We start from the raw sequence: 17,587 nt of genomic DNA, 5'->3' as shown, positions 1-17,587 counted from the left end.
GAAGCGCTCAATCTTGTTCTTTTAAACGGTGCGTTTAAAGCCCCGTAGCTGAGCGGTCTGGTGAGGATGCTGACTAAAGGCATCACTCAGAAGCTTGGAAAGAAGTCAAAAAGTTGTGGGAAATTGGTGACTGCGTGGTTTTGAAGGGACTCGAGATTCTTGTCACGACTTGTCAAAAGGAAAAAAGATCAGCTCTGCAAGGTAAGCAGCTATTGATGTTTTTGAGTAGGTCCATTAGACCTCAGCGATATCGTACAGCATCAAGCTAACTATAAATAAAGTAAAGGACGGCAATAGGATTGGGGGGAAATAGTACAGGGTTCGTACGGGTGCTTAAAAACCTTGAAAATGTGGTGTTTTCAAAGTTTGAAAAATGCTAGAATTTTGGGTGAAGTGCTTGTAAATGATGTGTTTATGTTGTGTTACGGTGCAGATGTTCTCCCGAAATGTGTTTGTCATTCTTGTTTGGTGTGGGTTCACAGTGTGGTGCATATTTGTAACAGTGTTAAAGTTGTTTATACGGCCACCCTCAGTGTGACCTGTATGGCTGTTGACCAAGTATGCATTGCATTCACTTGTGTGTGTGAAAATCCATAGATATTATGTGATCGGGCCGGCATGCAAAGGCAGTGCCATTAAGGTTTATTAGCGCTCTGTACTTCTCACTACGTCCGTGTACCACTCTGTACAGCGGCGTTTTAAAAAGTCATTAATTTTACTTTTTGAAACCGATAACGATAATTTCCGATATCACATTTTAAAGCATTTATCGGCAGTCCGATTTTATCGGACATCTCTAAAAATGACAAATACAAAGTTTGGATAAAACGTGGACCAAATCCAGGTTTAGCCTGCTGCAAAGTATGCAAAAAGGAAATCAAACATGGTTCGATGTATTTTTTGCTCCATTGTTTTGGTTGTTGACTTAACTTAAAACATATACTTCACTTCACTTCTAACTTGTCTGACTACCTCAGTTAAAGCAAACAAGTTACAAGCTGTCGTTTTGGTTTAATTGCATTAAAATGGTTACAGTATTGGACTTGTTTGTATTGTGAAGGTCATGTAATTTATAAATTGTAACATTTTTCGCAAATGTTACAAATTATAGTAAGAAAGATTTTGTAGTTTTTACACAACATGGTTGTTTGCATTTTATGCTCTATTATTTCCGTTGTCTACTTAATTTGTCTGGCTATATCAGTGAAATTATAAAAAAAAGGTTCACTTTTGTCTTTTTGTTCATTTGTTTTCATAGCCACAGTTGTAAGGCTGCGGTCCTCTCCAAGGTTTCTCATAGTCATTCACATTTACATCCTACAGGGTTGTGAGTTTTTCCTTGCCCTTATGTGGGATCTGAACCGAGGATGCCGTTGGGGCTTGTGCAGCCATTTGAGACACTAGTGATTTAGGGCTATATAAATAAGCATTGATTGATTGGTACGCTTAATGAAAGGTGACTGAAACAAACAACATATTTTCCTTTAATTTATTATCCTTACATTAATGTGGAACAGCTTTGTTAATAAATGAGTGAAATTTACATTTTTAGGGTATGTGTATTTATATCACATTATGCAGCTTACAAGCACAAAAACGGTGTGAATCAATACGCGCGGTTCGATGTCATTGAGTGCTGTAAGTGAGAAAAAAAATGAGAAATACAAAATAAAAAACACAAATAGAGACACGTTTGCAAACACCAATGACATTGAATAGTCACACTGCTTAATTTTCTATGCCCCATTCAGTTAATGATAACTGCCGGTTCAATGTTAGGCTTAGGTTTTAGCAGATTTTCCGTATTTTTCGTACAGACAGTATTTGGCGACCTCAAACAACGAGGCTATGGATTGATTCAAATTGGTTTCTGCCTTTTAATTTCAATTTTTAATTGTAATTATTTGTATTATAACTATTGAATTTAACATTATTTATTTGACTGATACTCGGGCAGCACGGTGGAACAAGGGTTTGTGCATGTGCGTCACAATGCCAAGGTCCTGAGTAGTCCTGGGGATCTTTCTGTGTGGAGTTTGCATGTTTGCGTGGGTTCCCTCCGGGTACTCCGGCTTCCTCGTACTTCCAAAGACATGCACCTGGGGATAAGTTGATGGGCAACACTAAATTGGCCCTAGTGTGTGAATGTTGTATTTCTATCTGTGTTGGCCCTGCGATGAGATGGAAACTTGTCCAAGGTGTACACCGCCTTCCGCTCGAATACAGCTGAGATAGGCTCCAGCACCCCCTACTACCCCGAACGGGACAAGTGGTAGAAAATGGATGGATGACTAATACTCCACGGAGACTGCTTGGCTAGGTTGGTAGGGCGGCTGTGCCAGCAACCTGAGGGTTCCTGGTTCGATCCCCGGCTTCCGCCATCCTAGTCATGTCCGTTGTGTCCTTGAGCAAGACACCTCACCCTTGCTCCTGATGGGTCCTCGTTAGGGCCTTGCATGGCAGATCTTGCCATCGGTGCATGAATGGGTGAATGTGGAAATGGTGTCAAAGCATTTTGAGTACCTTGAAGGTAGAAAAGCGCTATACGAGTATAAGCAATTTACCTTTTGAAGGGTACTGGAAAAGCTGAAAAGAATTGATCTTGAAAGTCCTTAAAAGGTCTGTGAATTTGGCTATGGGAAAGGTGTATGAACTCTGTAGTAAAAGCCTGTGTGGGGCTTAACAAGTTGAGAGTAGGTCTCTAGCAGCACCTAGTGGTTGCAGGTGAGCACATACGCCTTGGACGCCACACACACACACACACACACACACACACCCAGAGGCGCTGCATCCAGCTGGGTTCTGTCCTTGTCTTTGCTGCTGTGAGATATCAGCGCTCCCTTCTGCTCATAGTGCCATCCACTCTCTTTCTCTCTCTCTCTCTCACACACACACACACACACACACACACACACACACACACACACACACACACACACCCAAACGGGCAGATAAATGCCAGATAAATTGCGTGTTCTGTCCTCAGACTTGGAGTACACAGACGCCACAGTAACTAAACAATGCCGCACGCACTTCACACCTCATGAATATTTACGGCACGGGGGAAAAAAACAGCAAACCTGCCCATGTTATTTACTTTATCACGCCACCGAATGTCCTTGCAGCAGACATTTGTCTTTTGCTGAATATGTCATGCATTATGGATACGTGTCGTGTTGTATCCATTGCCGCTTCGCCTACGTGCAAATTGGTTTTAATGATCCGACTGATCCGAAACTGTGAAAACCAGTATAGCTCCACGTGGTAAAATATCCGTTGCTTCCGTAATTGAATCAGGACACTCTATCGTCCCGCTGGTTCCGGCGTAAGGCCTCTTCCTGCCCTTGCACTAATTAATTACACTCCAGAATTGATTGTTTGCACAGCGAGCTAGGAAGAGATGTGTTGGAATGACTTATTTTCCGCTTGTCGAGGAAGAGATGAAATATTAGGCGTTAAGTAGCACTGTTAATAGGATTTCTGACAAAAAGGCTATTGATCTGCTTGTCGGGGCAGCCAGAGCAGTGAGAGCTACAACCTGCTAGTGCTTAAATTTGGCGAGAGGGAAAAACTTGATGCTTCTAAATAAAGTGTGTACGCATTTATTGCTGGGTATTGTGGCCAAACAGCTCAATTTTAGTTTCATCTGACATCACATGGACAAAGATAAGACCTTCTAGAGCAGGGGTGTCAAACTCATTTTAGATGGGGGGCCACATGGAGAAAAATCTACTCCCAAGTGGGCCGGACTGGTAAAATCACGGCACGTTCACTTAAAAACTAAGACAACTTCAGATTTCACAACAAATATAATAATGTGTTAATTCCACAACTGTATATATAGGTATCAGTTGATATCGGAATCGGTAATTAAGAGTAGAACAATATCGGAATATCGTCAAAAAAGCCATTATCGAACATCTCTAGTCGTTATTTATACTTTCTGAATAAATCCATCCATCCATCTTCTTCCGCTCATCCGAGGTCGGGTCGCGGGGGTAGCAGCCTAAGCAGGGCAGCCCAGACTTCCCTCTCCCTAGCCACTTCGTCCAGCTCTTCCCAGGGGATCCCGAGGCGTTCCCAGGCCAGCCGGGAGACATAGTCTTCCCAACATGTCCTGGGTCTTCCCCGTGGGCTCCTACCAGTTGGACGTGCCCTAAACACCTCCCTCGGGAGGCGTTCGGGTGGCATCCTGACCAGATGCCCGAACCACCTCATCTGGCTCCTCTCGATGTGGAGGAGCAGCGGCTTTACTTTGAGCTCCTCCCGGATGACAGAGCTTCTCACCCTATCTCTAAGGGAGAGCCCCGCCACACGGCGGAGGAAACTCATTTCGGCCGCTTGTACCCGTGATCTTATCCTTTCGGTCATGACCCAAAGCTCATGACCATAGGTGAGGATGGGAACGTAGATCGACCGGTGAATCGAGAGCTTTGCCTTCCGGCTCAGCTCCTTCTTCACCACAACGGATCGGTACAAGGTCCGCATTACTGTCGATCTCACGATCCACTCTTCCCCCACTCGTGAACAAGACTCCTAGGTACTTGAACTCTTCCACTTGGGGCAGGGTCTCCTCCCCAGATGGCAGTCCACCCTTTTCCAGGAGAGAACCATGGACTCTTGGATTTGGAGGTGCTGATTCTCATTCCTGCCGCTTCATACTCTGCTGCGAACCAATCCAGTCAGAAGATAATGTTCATCAGTCCACTCATTGGTGTTTATTTTCAATCCATCAAGATAATAAAATATCAACATCAAATTACAGGATGTTATTTATGTAGTTTGCTAATTTTCCTCGGCTGCTGCATTAACATTGTGTTTTTTATCCCATATGCAGCATCATCTACAACAGGGGTCGATTGAGGTGGGCGGGGTAGGAAGGGGCTGGGTTTGGTGGTAGCGGGGATGTATAATATAGCCCGGAAGAGTTAGGGATGCATGGAATTCTAGGTATTTGTTCTGTTGTGTTTATGTTGTGTTACGGCAAGGGTCGGGAACCTTTTTGGCTGAGAGAGCCATGAAAGCCAAATATTTGAAAATGTATTTCAGTGAGAGCCGTGTAATATTTTTAATACTGAATACAACTGTCAGGTTCAAACACTGATGACGTCTATTAAACAGACAAGAAGCAAGGAATTAAACAGAGACAGTATTCAATTTAGCTCAATGAGGAGAAACGCGCTGACTTGTACCCTTGTACAGTGTTGTCCCATGCTCTGACAAAAGATTTCTACGCCTCTTTTATTTGATCTTTCCCTGATTGCAACTAAATACGTGCATTTTTAAGTAACGCCAACATTTTTAGAGTATAATAAATCCTTATTCTTTTTAATAACATTGTTATTACAAAGCTACCCAACATTAAATAAAATACTTTTGACCATTTTTTGAACAGGTGCGGTAGAAACGAATGGATAGATTTAAATGCATGAGAATGTTTTATATTTTGAACATTATTTTTAACAATGGGATTACCAGCGGAATTATTAATTACTTATCGTGTTAAGCAACGTCAGCTAAGTTTTATGTGAGGGCCGGATGCAGTCATCAAAAGAGACACATTTGGCTCGAGAGCCATAGGTTCCCTACCCCTGTGTTACGGTGTGGATGTTCTCCCGAAATGTGTTTGTCCTTCTTGTTTGGTGTGGGTTCACAGTGTGGCGCATATTTGTAACAGTGTTAAAGTTATTTATATCACAACCATCAGTGTAACCTGTGTTGCTATTGATCAAGTATGCCTTGCAGTCGATGATGTGTGCTAGCAGGGGTCGCATGCCACATGTGACCGGCCGGAACGCAGATAGCATGGCGTGAAGGCGGGCGCGACGATATGTATTAGAGAACGTTAAAAGCATTGTCACCACGACGCGCTCTCAAAATAGTTATGCGGGTGAAAACCGGAGAATGTTAGCCCAGGGATTTTTCTGGGAAAGGCACTGAAATCCGGACAACCTCCCGGAAAAATCTTGAGGGTCGGCAAGTATGCAGCTGAGCTTCATCAGAGTGATCAAAGAGCCGCGGGTTGCTGACCCCTGATCTACAAAGATACACAGAATTGCTTTTGTGACATCTAGTGGACACATTCAGAACTGCCATTTCTTTCATTCAAAAATTCCGGCTCATTTCTATATTTAGCAAACTCGTCCCGCGGGCTGGATAAATCCTGTTCGCGGGCCTGATCCGGCCCACGGGCCATACGTTTGACACCCCTTTTCTAGAGGAAAGTTCTGTGGTCAGATAACACAAAAATTAAGCTGTTTGGTCACAATACCCAGAAATATTTTTGGAGGAGAAAATGTGAGAGGCCTTTAATCCCAGGAACACCAAACCTACCGTCAAGCATGGTGGTGGTAGTATTATGCACTGGGCCTATTTTGCTGCCAATTGAACTGATGCTTTACAGAGAGTAAATGGGACAATGAGAAAGGAGGATTACCTCCAAATTCTTCAGGACAACCTAAAATCATCAGCACGGAGGTTGGGTGTTAGGCGCAGTTGGGTGTTCCAACAGGACAATGACCCCAAACACATGTCAAAAGTGGTAAAGGAATGGCTAAATCAGGCTAGAATTAAGGTTTTAGAATGGCTTTCACAAAGTCCTGACTTAAATGTGTGGACAATGCTTAAGAAACAAGTCTGTGTCAGAAAACCAACAAATTTAGCTGAACTGCATCAATTTTGTCAAGAGGAGTGGTCAAAAATTCAACCAGAAGCTTGTGGATGGCTACCAAAAGCGCCGTATTGCAGTGAAACTTGCCAAGGAACATGTAACCAAGTATTAACATTGCTGTATGTATACTTTTGACCCAGCAGATTTAGTCACATTTTCACTTCCTGAATGTGTTTTGTGACCAACAATTATGTGCTCCAATCACTCTATCACAAAAAAATAAGAGTTGTAGAAAAGATTGGAAACTCAAGACAGCCATGACATTATGTTATTTACAAGTGTATGTAAACTTTTGACCACCACTGTATTTTTCCACATGTTTAAGGAGTGATTCCGACAAAGAAACAAAAATTTAAAAATAAATAATGAAAATAAATGTTCCATTGAACTATCGACATAAAAATACCTTCATTCATGTACAAGCAGATTTTCATTCTGTAAAAAAAAAAAGACACTTTCTTATCAGGTCATAACAAACACTACTTTAATAATGATGGATTTGATGATTCAGTCCTACATAGAGGTTTTTGTTTCATGTCTCTACGACATTGCTAACGGAAGTTACAAGCAATCTTTTTTTTTTTTTCCTTGGTGGCGCTAAAGCCCAATTTAGATTTTTGGGGTTCGGCTGCTTAATAAGTTGGGAAAGTTTGCCATACCGAAGAGTGTGTGAAATTTGGTGAGTTTTGAAGCATGTTAAGAGGGTCAAATTATGGGGCGAAGGTGCGGAATACGAAATACAATAGGTTCCTCTGTCCCTATTGTACCAATAGTGCAGGGATGTCAAACTCAAATACAGAGTGGGCCAAATTTTTAAACGGAACAAAGCCGGGGGCCAAGGTTGAACAAATTAACCTTTTAATAGGGACCTAAACAAGTTTTGCATTAAATATTGAACAAGCAAGGCTTATATAACTTTAGTGACTTGTAGCTGAGATAGGCGCCAGCGCCCCCCGCGACCCCGAAAAGGGAATAAGCGGTAGGAAATGGATGGATGGATGGACATGCAAAATCCCGTTTCAAATAATAATAATAATAATAATTAAAAAAATATCAATGGCATATCAAATACAATTTAAATAAAAATGTTATGCCTTTTTTTCTATTTGCAATCTTCTGAGGTAAATATCCAATTTTTTCCACAGGCTAATAATACATTTGAAAATAAAATAATGAATGAATGAAACATTCAAGCTTTGAAGTAGCAAGAGAAAATGCATGAATAAAACGTTAATTATTGGTCAGTCTGCTGGAAGTTTCCTGGAAGAGCTAGTGCTGCAAGGGGTTCTGGGTATTTGTTCTGTTGTGTTACGGTGCGGATGTTCACCCGAAATGTGTTTGTCATTCTTGTTTGGTGTGGGTTCACAGTGTGGCGCATATTTGTAACAGTGCTAAAGTTGTTTATACGGCCACCCTTAGTGTGACCTGTATGACTGTTGACCAAGTATGCCTTGCATTCACTTATGTGTGTGTGTGTGTGTGTGTAAAAGCCACAAATATTATGTGACACGCTGTTAGTATGGAGGAAAAGCGGACGTGACGACAGGTTGCAGAGAACGCTAAAGGCAGTGTCTTAAATACACGTCCCCAATATAGTTGTCCAGGTGGAAATCGGCAGAAATTCGGGAGAATGGTTGCCCCGGGAGATTTTCGGGAGGGGCTCTGAACTTCGGGAGTCTACCGGGAAAATTAGGTGGGTTGGCAAGAATGAGTATTAGTGGTGAATGCGGTGTTAGCGCGGCACCAACGCTGTATAACACCAGCAGGCCAGCTCTAATGCTAAATGTATATTGCCTCAAGGGCCAAATTAAATTACAAGGTTGATTGGCAACACTAAATTGGCCCTAGTGTGTGAATGTGAGTGTGAATGTTGTCTGTCTATCTGTGTTGGCCCTGCGATGAGGTGGAGACTTGTCCAGGGTGTACCCCGCCTTCCGCCCGATTATAGCTGAGATAGGCGCCAGCGCCCCCCGCGACCCCAAAAGGGAATAAGCGGTAGAAAATGGATGGATGGATGGCGGGCCAGAGTTTGACACCCATGCAATAGGATCATTGCGGTCCCTAAAAAAGACAATTACTACATTGTCATAATTTAACAATTTAGGAAAAAAATATGTGCAATATACTTTAAGTTTTTTTAAATCCGCAATGTAGTGACTGCGCTGCTAATGGAAAAAAAACAAAAAAGAAACATGGTTAATTTTAAAAAATCTTACAGTTCCACAACACCAATTTAAGAAAAAGAGTCAACATGAATGTTGAACCAGTGAGATCAGCTCACAGCCAGCAGTCATCAGTTTGCTGCCGTACGTACATCAGCATTACTGCATGGCGCTGTTTTTTTGTTTTGTTGCCTCATTTAACCTTTGTGCTCTTTGGCTTCCGTCTGGTTTACTAGCATTCCCCGGGCCGCCCTCGCTCGCTGTGTCCTTCTGTCCACCGCGGCATCCCCCCTCCGCCCGTGTTGTGACAGCCTTGTCAGATTTGTGTTTCTCTTCATGGAGAGCGGCGCTCGGAGGCAGCCAGTCGAGGGTTAGAGTCTTTGTGTTTGGGTGCTGCTCTACCGGGGCACTGGGCCACCGTGTCAGCCGGCACCTGCTACTCTCTGTCCTTGCTGCAGCCAAGGAAGCACACACTGCAGTCAGTGGCAGTGTTTACACAGAAAAGAACCTGCACTATGTCATCCATCTGGATTTGTGTGGATCCAACCATTGTTCGTGTGTGTGTTTGTGTGTGTGTGTGTGTGTGTGTGTGTGTGTGTGTGCAGATGGCTGATCAGGTGCCTCCACACAAAGCCGGTTTCTGTGTTTTTTTGTCTTTTGGCTGTGTTCACACCTGTGGTTGGGTACTCTTGGCGTCAGAACTGTGCGCAAAAACCTCACTCTGCGTGCGCAGACTCAAATTGCAATCTTTAGGGACAACTCACGGTTGTGTTGGATCCACTATGGATTGAACTTTCACAGTATCTTGTTAGACCCGCTCGACATCCATTGTTTTTGGTTCCCCTAGAGCAGTGGTTCTCAACCTTTTTTCAGTGATGTACCCCCTGTGAACATTTTTGTAATTCAAGTACCCCCTAATCAGAGCAAAGCATTTTTGATTGAAAAAAAGAGATAAGTAAATACAGCGCTATGTCATCAGTTTCAGTGCAAAATATTGCTAATTTGTAGTGGTCTTTCTTGAACTATGTGGAAAAAAAGATATAAACATAACTAAAAACTTGTTGAAAAATAAACAAGTGATTCAATTGTAAATAAAGATTTTTACACATAGAAGTAATCATCAACTTAACGTGCCCTCTTTGGGGATTGTAATAGAGATCCATCTGGATTCATGGACTTAATTCTAAACATTTCTTTACAAAAAAATTAAATCTTTAACATCAATATTTATGGAACAAAAAATCTAGCTGTCAACACTTCATATTACATTGTTGCATTTCTTTTCACAGTTTATGAACTTACATTCATATTTTGTTGAAGTATTATTCAATAAATATATTTATAAAGGATTTTTGGAATTGTTGCTATTTTTAGAATATTAAAAAAAAATCTCACGTACCCCTTGGCATACCTTCAAGTACCTCCAGGGGTACCCGTACCCCCATTTGAGAACCACTGCCCTAGAGCAGGGGTCGGCAACCCAAAATGTTGAAAGAGCCAAATTAGACCAAAAATACAAAAACAAATTTGTCTGGAGCCACAAAAAATTAAATCCATATTACATACAGATAGTGTCATGAGATATAAATATAATTAAGAGAACTTAAGGGAAACTACATGAGCTCAAATATAGTTACAAATGAGGCATAACGATGCAGTGTGTACATATAGCTCGCCTAAATAGCATGTTAGCATCAATTAGCTTGCAGTCATCCAGGGACCAAATATGTCTGATAAGCACTCCACACAAGTCAATAACATCAACAAAACTCACCTTTGTGCATTCATGCACAACCTTAGAAGTTTGGTGGACAAAATGAGAAAAAAATTGGCATAAAACACGTCTTAGAAAGTCGGAGAAAGTTGTACATGTAAACAAACTACGGTGAGTTCAATGACCGGCAAAATTAGTAAGACAAAACGGCGCTAGCCAAATACTCGAATCAGTGAAGCATGTTTAATATGAACAGTGTGCTTTATAACAATTAGTGAGGTTTGTGTCATGTTTGTCGTCCTGCAGAAACCATATTATAACCAAAAATATATTTTCATCCCCTCTTTTCTTTCTATTTTTCATACATTTTTGTAAAATCTCCAGAGAGGGGTGGGGGGTTGCCCACATATGCCCACATATGCGCGGTCCTCTCCAAGGTTTCTCATAGTCATTGTCACCGACGTCCTACTGGGTGTGAGTTTTCCTTGCCCTTATGTGGGCTCTACCGAGGATGTCGTTGTGGTTTGTGCAGCCTTTTGAGACACTAGTGATTTAGGGCTATATAAATAATCATTGATTGATTGTTTGATTGAACCTTTAAAGGGGAACTGCACTTTTTGGGTAATTTTGCCTATCGTTCACAATCATTATGAAAGACATGATGACAGGCATATACATTTTTTTAATGCATTTTAACTCGTAAATATAAGTTTGCTTTAGTGTTGTAACAATACCAATACTGTTGTAACAATACCAATACTAGAATTATTCCGGTATTTTTCTAAATAAAGGAGACCAGAAAAAAATTGCATTATTGGCTTTATTGTAGCAAAAATCTTCGGGTACATTACACATATGTTTCATATTGCAAGTTTGTCCTAAAATAAAATAGGGAACATACAAGACAACTTGTCTTTTAGTAGTAAGTAAACAAAAATGCTGACATATGCAGTAACACATTGTGTCATTTCTCATTCTATTATTTTGTCAACATGATTAGGGACAAGTGGTAGAAAATGAATTATTAATCTACTTGTTCATTTACTGTTAATATATGCTTAATTTCTCTTTTAACATGTTCTATCCACACTTCTGTTAAAATGTAATAATCACGTATTCTTCTGTTGTTTGATACTTTACATTAGTTTTGGATGACACCACAAATTTGGGTATCAATACGATACCAAGTTATTATGGGATCATACATTGCTCATATTCAAAGTCCTTGTATGTCCAGGGACATATTTCCTGATTTTATAAACACAATGTACATTTTAAAAGAATGAAAGAAGATATTGTGATGCCAAAAAATATTGACGTAATCATAGAAGTATCGACTAGATACGCTATTTTACTTGGTATCATTACAGTGTGGATCCACCAATCGCGTTTGTTTACATTTCAGCTATTCCTCGTCCTGCAGTGACGATGCTTGTAAGTAACGTACTTTATTTGTCGCCATGGAGGCGAGGATTAGTGATTTAGAAGTAGCTAAAACGCTGCAGACGGCGGATGGCCGTTAGCCACTAGCTAGTGTTGCGTTTGACCCGGTCATCTCCCAGGTTGGTTCGATGACACAAAAGCTGGTTATAAATGAATCCTTGAGACAGAGTACATTATTTTGATATTTTATTCTAGAGCTCTAGGACAGTGGTTCTCAACCTTTTTTCAGGGATGTACCCCCTGTGATTTTTTTTTTAATTCAAGTACCCCCTAATCTGAGCAAAGCATTTTTGGTTGAAAAAAGAGATAAAGAAGTAAAATACAGCACTATGTCATCAGTTTCTGATTTATTAAATCTTATAACAATGCAAAATATTGCTCATTTGTAGTGGTCTTTCTTGAACTATTTGGGAAAAAATTGATATAAAAATAACTAAAAACTTGTTGAAAAATAAACGAGTGATTCAATTATAAATAAAGATTTCTACACATAGATGTAATCATCAACTTAAAGTGCCCTCTTTGGGGATTGTAATAAACATCCATCTGGATTCATCAACTTCATTCTAAACATTTCTTCACAAAAAAAGAAATCTTTAACATCAATATTTATGGAACATGTCCACAAACAATCTAGCTGTCAACACTGAATATTGCATTGTTGCATTTCTTTTCACAGTTTATGAACTTACATTCATATTTTGTTGAAGTATTATTCAATAAATATATTTATAAAGGATTTTTTAATTGTTTCTATTTTTAGAATATTATTAAAACATCTCACGTACCCCTTGGCATACCTTCAAGTACCCCCAGGGGTACGCGTACCCCCATTTGAGAACCACTGCTCTAGGAGACCAATTTTTGATACAACAACCTTTCAATTGTAGTGCCCAAATTGATCTCATTCTACGATGGAAGTTTCGCCTCTTCTCTCCCTCTCACCCACCCTCCTTCTCCTCTCCCCCTCCTCCTAGCCTGAGACATTTGAGATAAAAGAGTGTTATGACTTCTTGCTACATTCCAACTATCAAGGCCTATGCATGACCCATACTTAGCTATTCTAAAATATGACTAGGATTTAAAAAGATATCTATCTCCATCACTAGCTAGCCATGACTTAAAGCACCTCATCCTAACGGCGTTTCAGTATAATAACTTCACCTTTATCGTTAGTTTTTAAGCAAAAATGTGTCCGTTCTCCTTTTTCTGTCTACACACTGTGTCTGCTTGTAAGTACTCTATGATTGTGCGCTGCCGAACATGCTCGTCTGCTCATTAAACCAGCAATGACACGGCGTCACTTCGGCGCGGTGGGGGTGGGGGACCGGTTCGTTTCAGAGACTGTATAGTACCAACAGTGATTCATTAGTATTTACAGTACTATACTAATACCGGTATAATGTACAATCCTAGTTTGCTTACAGCAGAGCTAATGGGTGGTCCTCTATTCCCCCCATGAAGTCAAATAAATAACAATTTAAAAACCACCAACAGTACTTTTTTTACATTTTGTGACTTGAATAACCAAGTACCGTATATTTCAGACTATGAGGCGCACTTAAAATCCTTTAATTTTCTCAAAAATCCACAGTACGCCTTATAACCTGTTGTGCTTAAAGCGGAACATTGTCACAATTTCAAAAGGGTTAAAAACAATAAAAATCTGTTTCCAGTGGCTTGTTGTATTTTTTGAAGTTTTTTTCAAAAAATGTACCGGTCCCGGAATATCCCTAAATAAAGCTTTCAAGTGCCTTATTTTCGCTATCTTCGAAACCACTATCCATTTCCCTGTGACGTCATACAGGGCTGCCAATACAAACAACATGGCGGTTACCACAGCAAGATATAGCGACATTAGCTCGGATTCAGACTCAGATTTCAGCGGTTTAAGCGATTCAACAGATTACGCATGTATTGAAACAGATGGTTGGAGTATGGAGGCAGATAGCGAAAACGAAATTGAAGAAGAAATTGCAGCTATTGAGCGAATACCTATTTACGCTATTCGGTCATAGCGTGGGTGTACCTAATGAAGTGGCCCATAGCATGGCTGCCTTATTAGCATCGCCGGTAAAATGTGCGGACCAAACGATCAGGACTTTCGCATCTTGTGACACTGGGGCAACTTAAATCCGTCGATTGGTAAGTGTTTGTTTCGCATTAAATGTGGGTATCTAGTTTCAAATGTACATACAGCTAGCGTAAATAGCATGTTAGCATTGATTAGCGTAGCATGTTAGCATCGAAATATGTCTGATTAGCACATAAGTCAACAACATCAACAAAACTCACCTTTGTGATTTCGTTGACTTAATTGTTGCAAATGCATCTGCAGTTTATCCATACATCTCTGTGCCATGTTTGTCTTAGCATCACCGGTCAAATGTGCAGACACTCTGGTACATTCAATGGGCGTCTGGCGGCAGATTTCTTGCCAGTGGTGCAACTTGAATCCCTCCCTGTTAGTGTTGTTACACCCTCCAACAACACACCGACGAGGCATGATGTCTCCAAGGTTCCAAAAAATAGTCGAAAAAACGGAAAATAACAGAGCTGAGATTCGGTGTTTGTAATGTGAAAATTGATATGGCGGGTGTGTTACCTCGGTGACGTCACGTTCTGACATCATCGCTAAAAGAGCGATAAACAGAAAGGCGTTTAATTTGCCAAAATTCACCCATTTAGAGTTCGGAAATCGGTTAAAAAAATACATGGTCTTTTTTCTGCAACATCAAGGTATATATTGATGCTTACATAGGTTTGGTGATAATGTTCCCCTTTAATGTACAGAATAATTATTGTTCTGCTTACTTACCTCAAAGCTATTTTATTTGGTACATTGTGTAATAAGTGTGACCAGTAGATGGCAGTCACACATAAGAGATACATGTGGACTGCAAGTTGACGCCAGTAAACACCAAAACAATGAATGTTCCATTGAGAATATAGAACATTACACACGGCGCTCAAAAATATGTCAAAAAGTTTGGGGACCCCTGATATAGACTGAGTTTCGTTTTCAAAAAGTTCTGCTGCTGGGGTGCCCCTGAATTTTTTTCAATGAAAAAAATGTGCCTTGGCTCAAAAAAGGATGAAAAAACTGGATTAAAATGATCACATGACTTAATGATGTTTTGCTGTGGCCTTCAGGTACCAACGTCCATGAAGCCAAAAGGATCCTGACCGAGAGCGGCCTGCCCATCACGTCAGCCGACGACCTGGACGACGCTGCCAAGAAAGCCGTGGCCGCCATCCGGAAGTAGAAAGATGTCCTTTTCCTCAGCGACCTCAGGTGGCCTTTACTCTTTTGTCCGTTCATTCTGAGTCATGTGACCAACATGCAGACTTCAGGACGGTAGCGTGATAGGCGTGTTTTTTTTATCGAACCGTCATCAGCTACTTTCACACTGCAGCAATGCTTTATGAGCCCGATTTTCTACTCGTAGTCCCTGTTGTCGCCTCGACTCTCTACGTTCATTGGAATAGAAATGTATTTCTTTTTATTTCCCCATGAAGAAAGTCAGGCAAACCGTCCTTTGGGCAGTGGTCCCCAACCACCGGGTCGATTGGTACCGGGCCGCAGAAATTTTTTATATTCATTACTAAATTGGCCCTAGTGTGTGAATGTGAGTGTGAATGTTGTCTGTCTATCTGTGTTGGCCCTGCGATGAGGTGGCGACTTGTCCAGGGTGTACCCCGCCTTCCGCCCGATTGTAGCTGAGATAGGCGCCAGCGCCCCCCGCGACCCCGAAAGGGAATAAGCGGTAGGAAATGGATGGATGGATTTTTATTTAAAAAAAAAAAAAAAAATCTTTTTTTTTTTTTTTAATTAAATCAACATAAAAAACACAATTTACACTTACAATTAGTGCACCAACCACAAAAACCTCCCTTTTTCATCCATCCATCCATCCTCATGACAAAGAAAAAAAAATGGATCCCCCCGGGCCGCGGGACAAATTATTAAGCGTTGACCGGTCCGCGGATACAAAAAGGTTGGGGACCACTGCTTTAGGGTACCTGTTTTTTTGTCCCCATATCGTCAGAGGTCCCTTAAAGGTGACTGTGTAGACAATGATGTCCCCATTAAGTAAGCATTACCAGAACACACACACACGCACATACACACACAACATTGAGATCTTGATAAAACACTTTTTCCATTCTTTTTTTGAAACTTTTTTTTTTGTTTTTTTTTGTAGAACCATTTTTTGGTAATTGCTTCAATTAAGTGGATTTTTGGAGGCATTATCAAGCTTCACCTTATCTTTTATTCAACATGGAAAAAAATGAAAAAAAAATAATTCAACTTGACTAGACTGAAAGACAACAGTCCTGTTTAACACTCTTGTTTATTTTGATATTTCTCCATCCATCCATCCATCCATCCATCCATCCATCCAATAATGTGTATATTACCATTCATCGAATAGATGAAGTATACGAACTTAAAACGCTGTGAAATTTTTTGAAGAGTACTCCTTCACTTAGTGATGTATATTCAGAATATTGTAAATCGGTGCCTAAAAGTGGTTTGTAAAAACGTTCACCTCATTCTGTGCCATTACCATTTTCATTCAGATATGTTTAAAAAGCAGCCACAACTAGTTTTGTAATATATAATAAAATAAGTACCGTATTTTTCGGAGTATAAGTCGCACCTGCCGAAAATGCATAATAAAGAAGGGAAAACACTTATATAAGTCGCACTGGAGTATAAGTTGCATTTTTGGGGGAAATTTGATAAAACCCAACAGCAAAAATAGACATTTGAAAGGCAATTTAAAATAAATAAAGAATAAGTGTACGTTATATGACGCATAAATAACCAACTGAGAAGGTGCCTGGTATGTTAACCTAACATATTATGGTAAGAGTCATTCAAATAACTATAACATATAGAACATGCTATACGTTTACCAAACAATCTGTCACTCCTAATCGCTAAATCCCATGAGATCTTATATGTCTAGTCTCTTACGTGAATGAGCTAAATAATATTATTTGATATTTTACGGTAATGTGTTAATAATTTCACTCATAAGTCGCTCCTGAGTATAAGTCGCACCCCCGGCCAGACGATGAAAAAAACTGCGACTTATAGTCCAAAAAATACGGTACTCCAGATGGGTAAAGTATGCAAGTGTTAAAAGCCAAAAAGTGAGCAAACAGATGTAACCTTAATATAACCGAATTTAAATAATTAGCCAATGTTATTCGTGGAAATGTGTCAAATTGAAAGCTGTAAAACAATAAAAACAATTGATATCCTACTTTTTTTCAAGTGTGTTTTTTTTTCCTGTCAAAATAAAATCACAAATTATTCACACTGATTCAAATGAACATTTAAAAAAAAAAAAAATCACCTTTCCAGCCTCATGGACACAAATAATATTTAATGTTGCTCGATGTCAATGATGAATTCATGTTTATAGAAAGGAAGAAAACGTTTATGTTTATGCTTTATTTAGCATAAGTTGTCTTACTTGAACACTTTAATTTACAATAATCATTAACTTCAGTGGGCTCTATTTACTAGATGAATGACATATAATAGCCTGCTAGTGTGGTGTTGATGAAGTGTTGGTATGGAGC

General features: G+C 40.2%; 1 protein-coding gene across 1 annotated transcript in view; it reads left to right on the top strand.

Annotated features, from left to right (window-relative positions):
- The window catches only part of suclg2 (succinate-CoA ligase GDP-forming subunit beta), a 225,093-nt gene extending 207,828 nt beyond the window's left edge, over window positions 1-17,265 (top strand). Inside the window, exon 11 of the mRNA XM_061874945.1 lies at window positions 15,143-17,265. Within this exon, the coding sequence (XP_061730929.1) occupies window positions 15,143-15,255 (113 nt within the window). The 3' untranslated portion in view covers window positions 15,256-17,265. The remainder of the gene's footprint in view (window positions 1-15,142) is intronic.
- Window positions 17,266-17,587: the final 322 nt, after the last annotated feature.

Source organism: Nerophis ophidion, linkage group LG16 (assembly GCF_033978795.1).
Source record: "Nerophis ophidion isolate RoL-2023_Sa linkage group LG16, RoL_Noph_v1.0, whole genome shotgun sequence".
NCBI lineage: Eukaryota > Metazoa > Chordata > Actinopteri > Syngnathiformes > Syngnathidae > Nerophis > Nerophis ophidion.
Note: the sequence above shows the minus strand (reverse complement) of the source record. Positions and strands in the feature narration are given on the sequence as shown.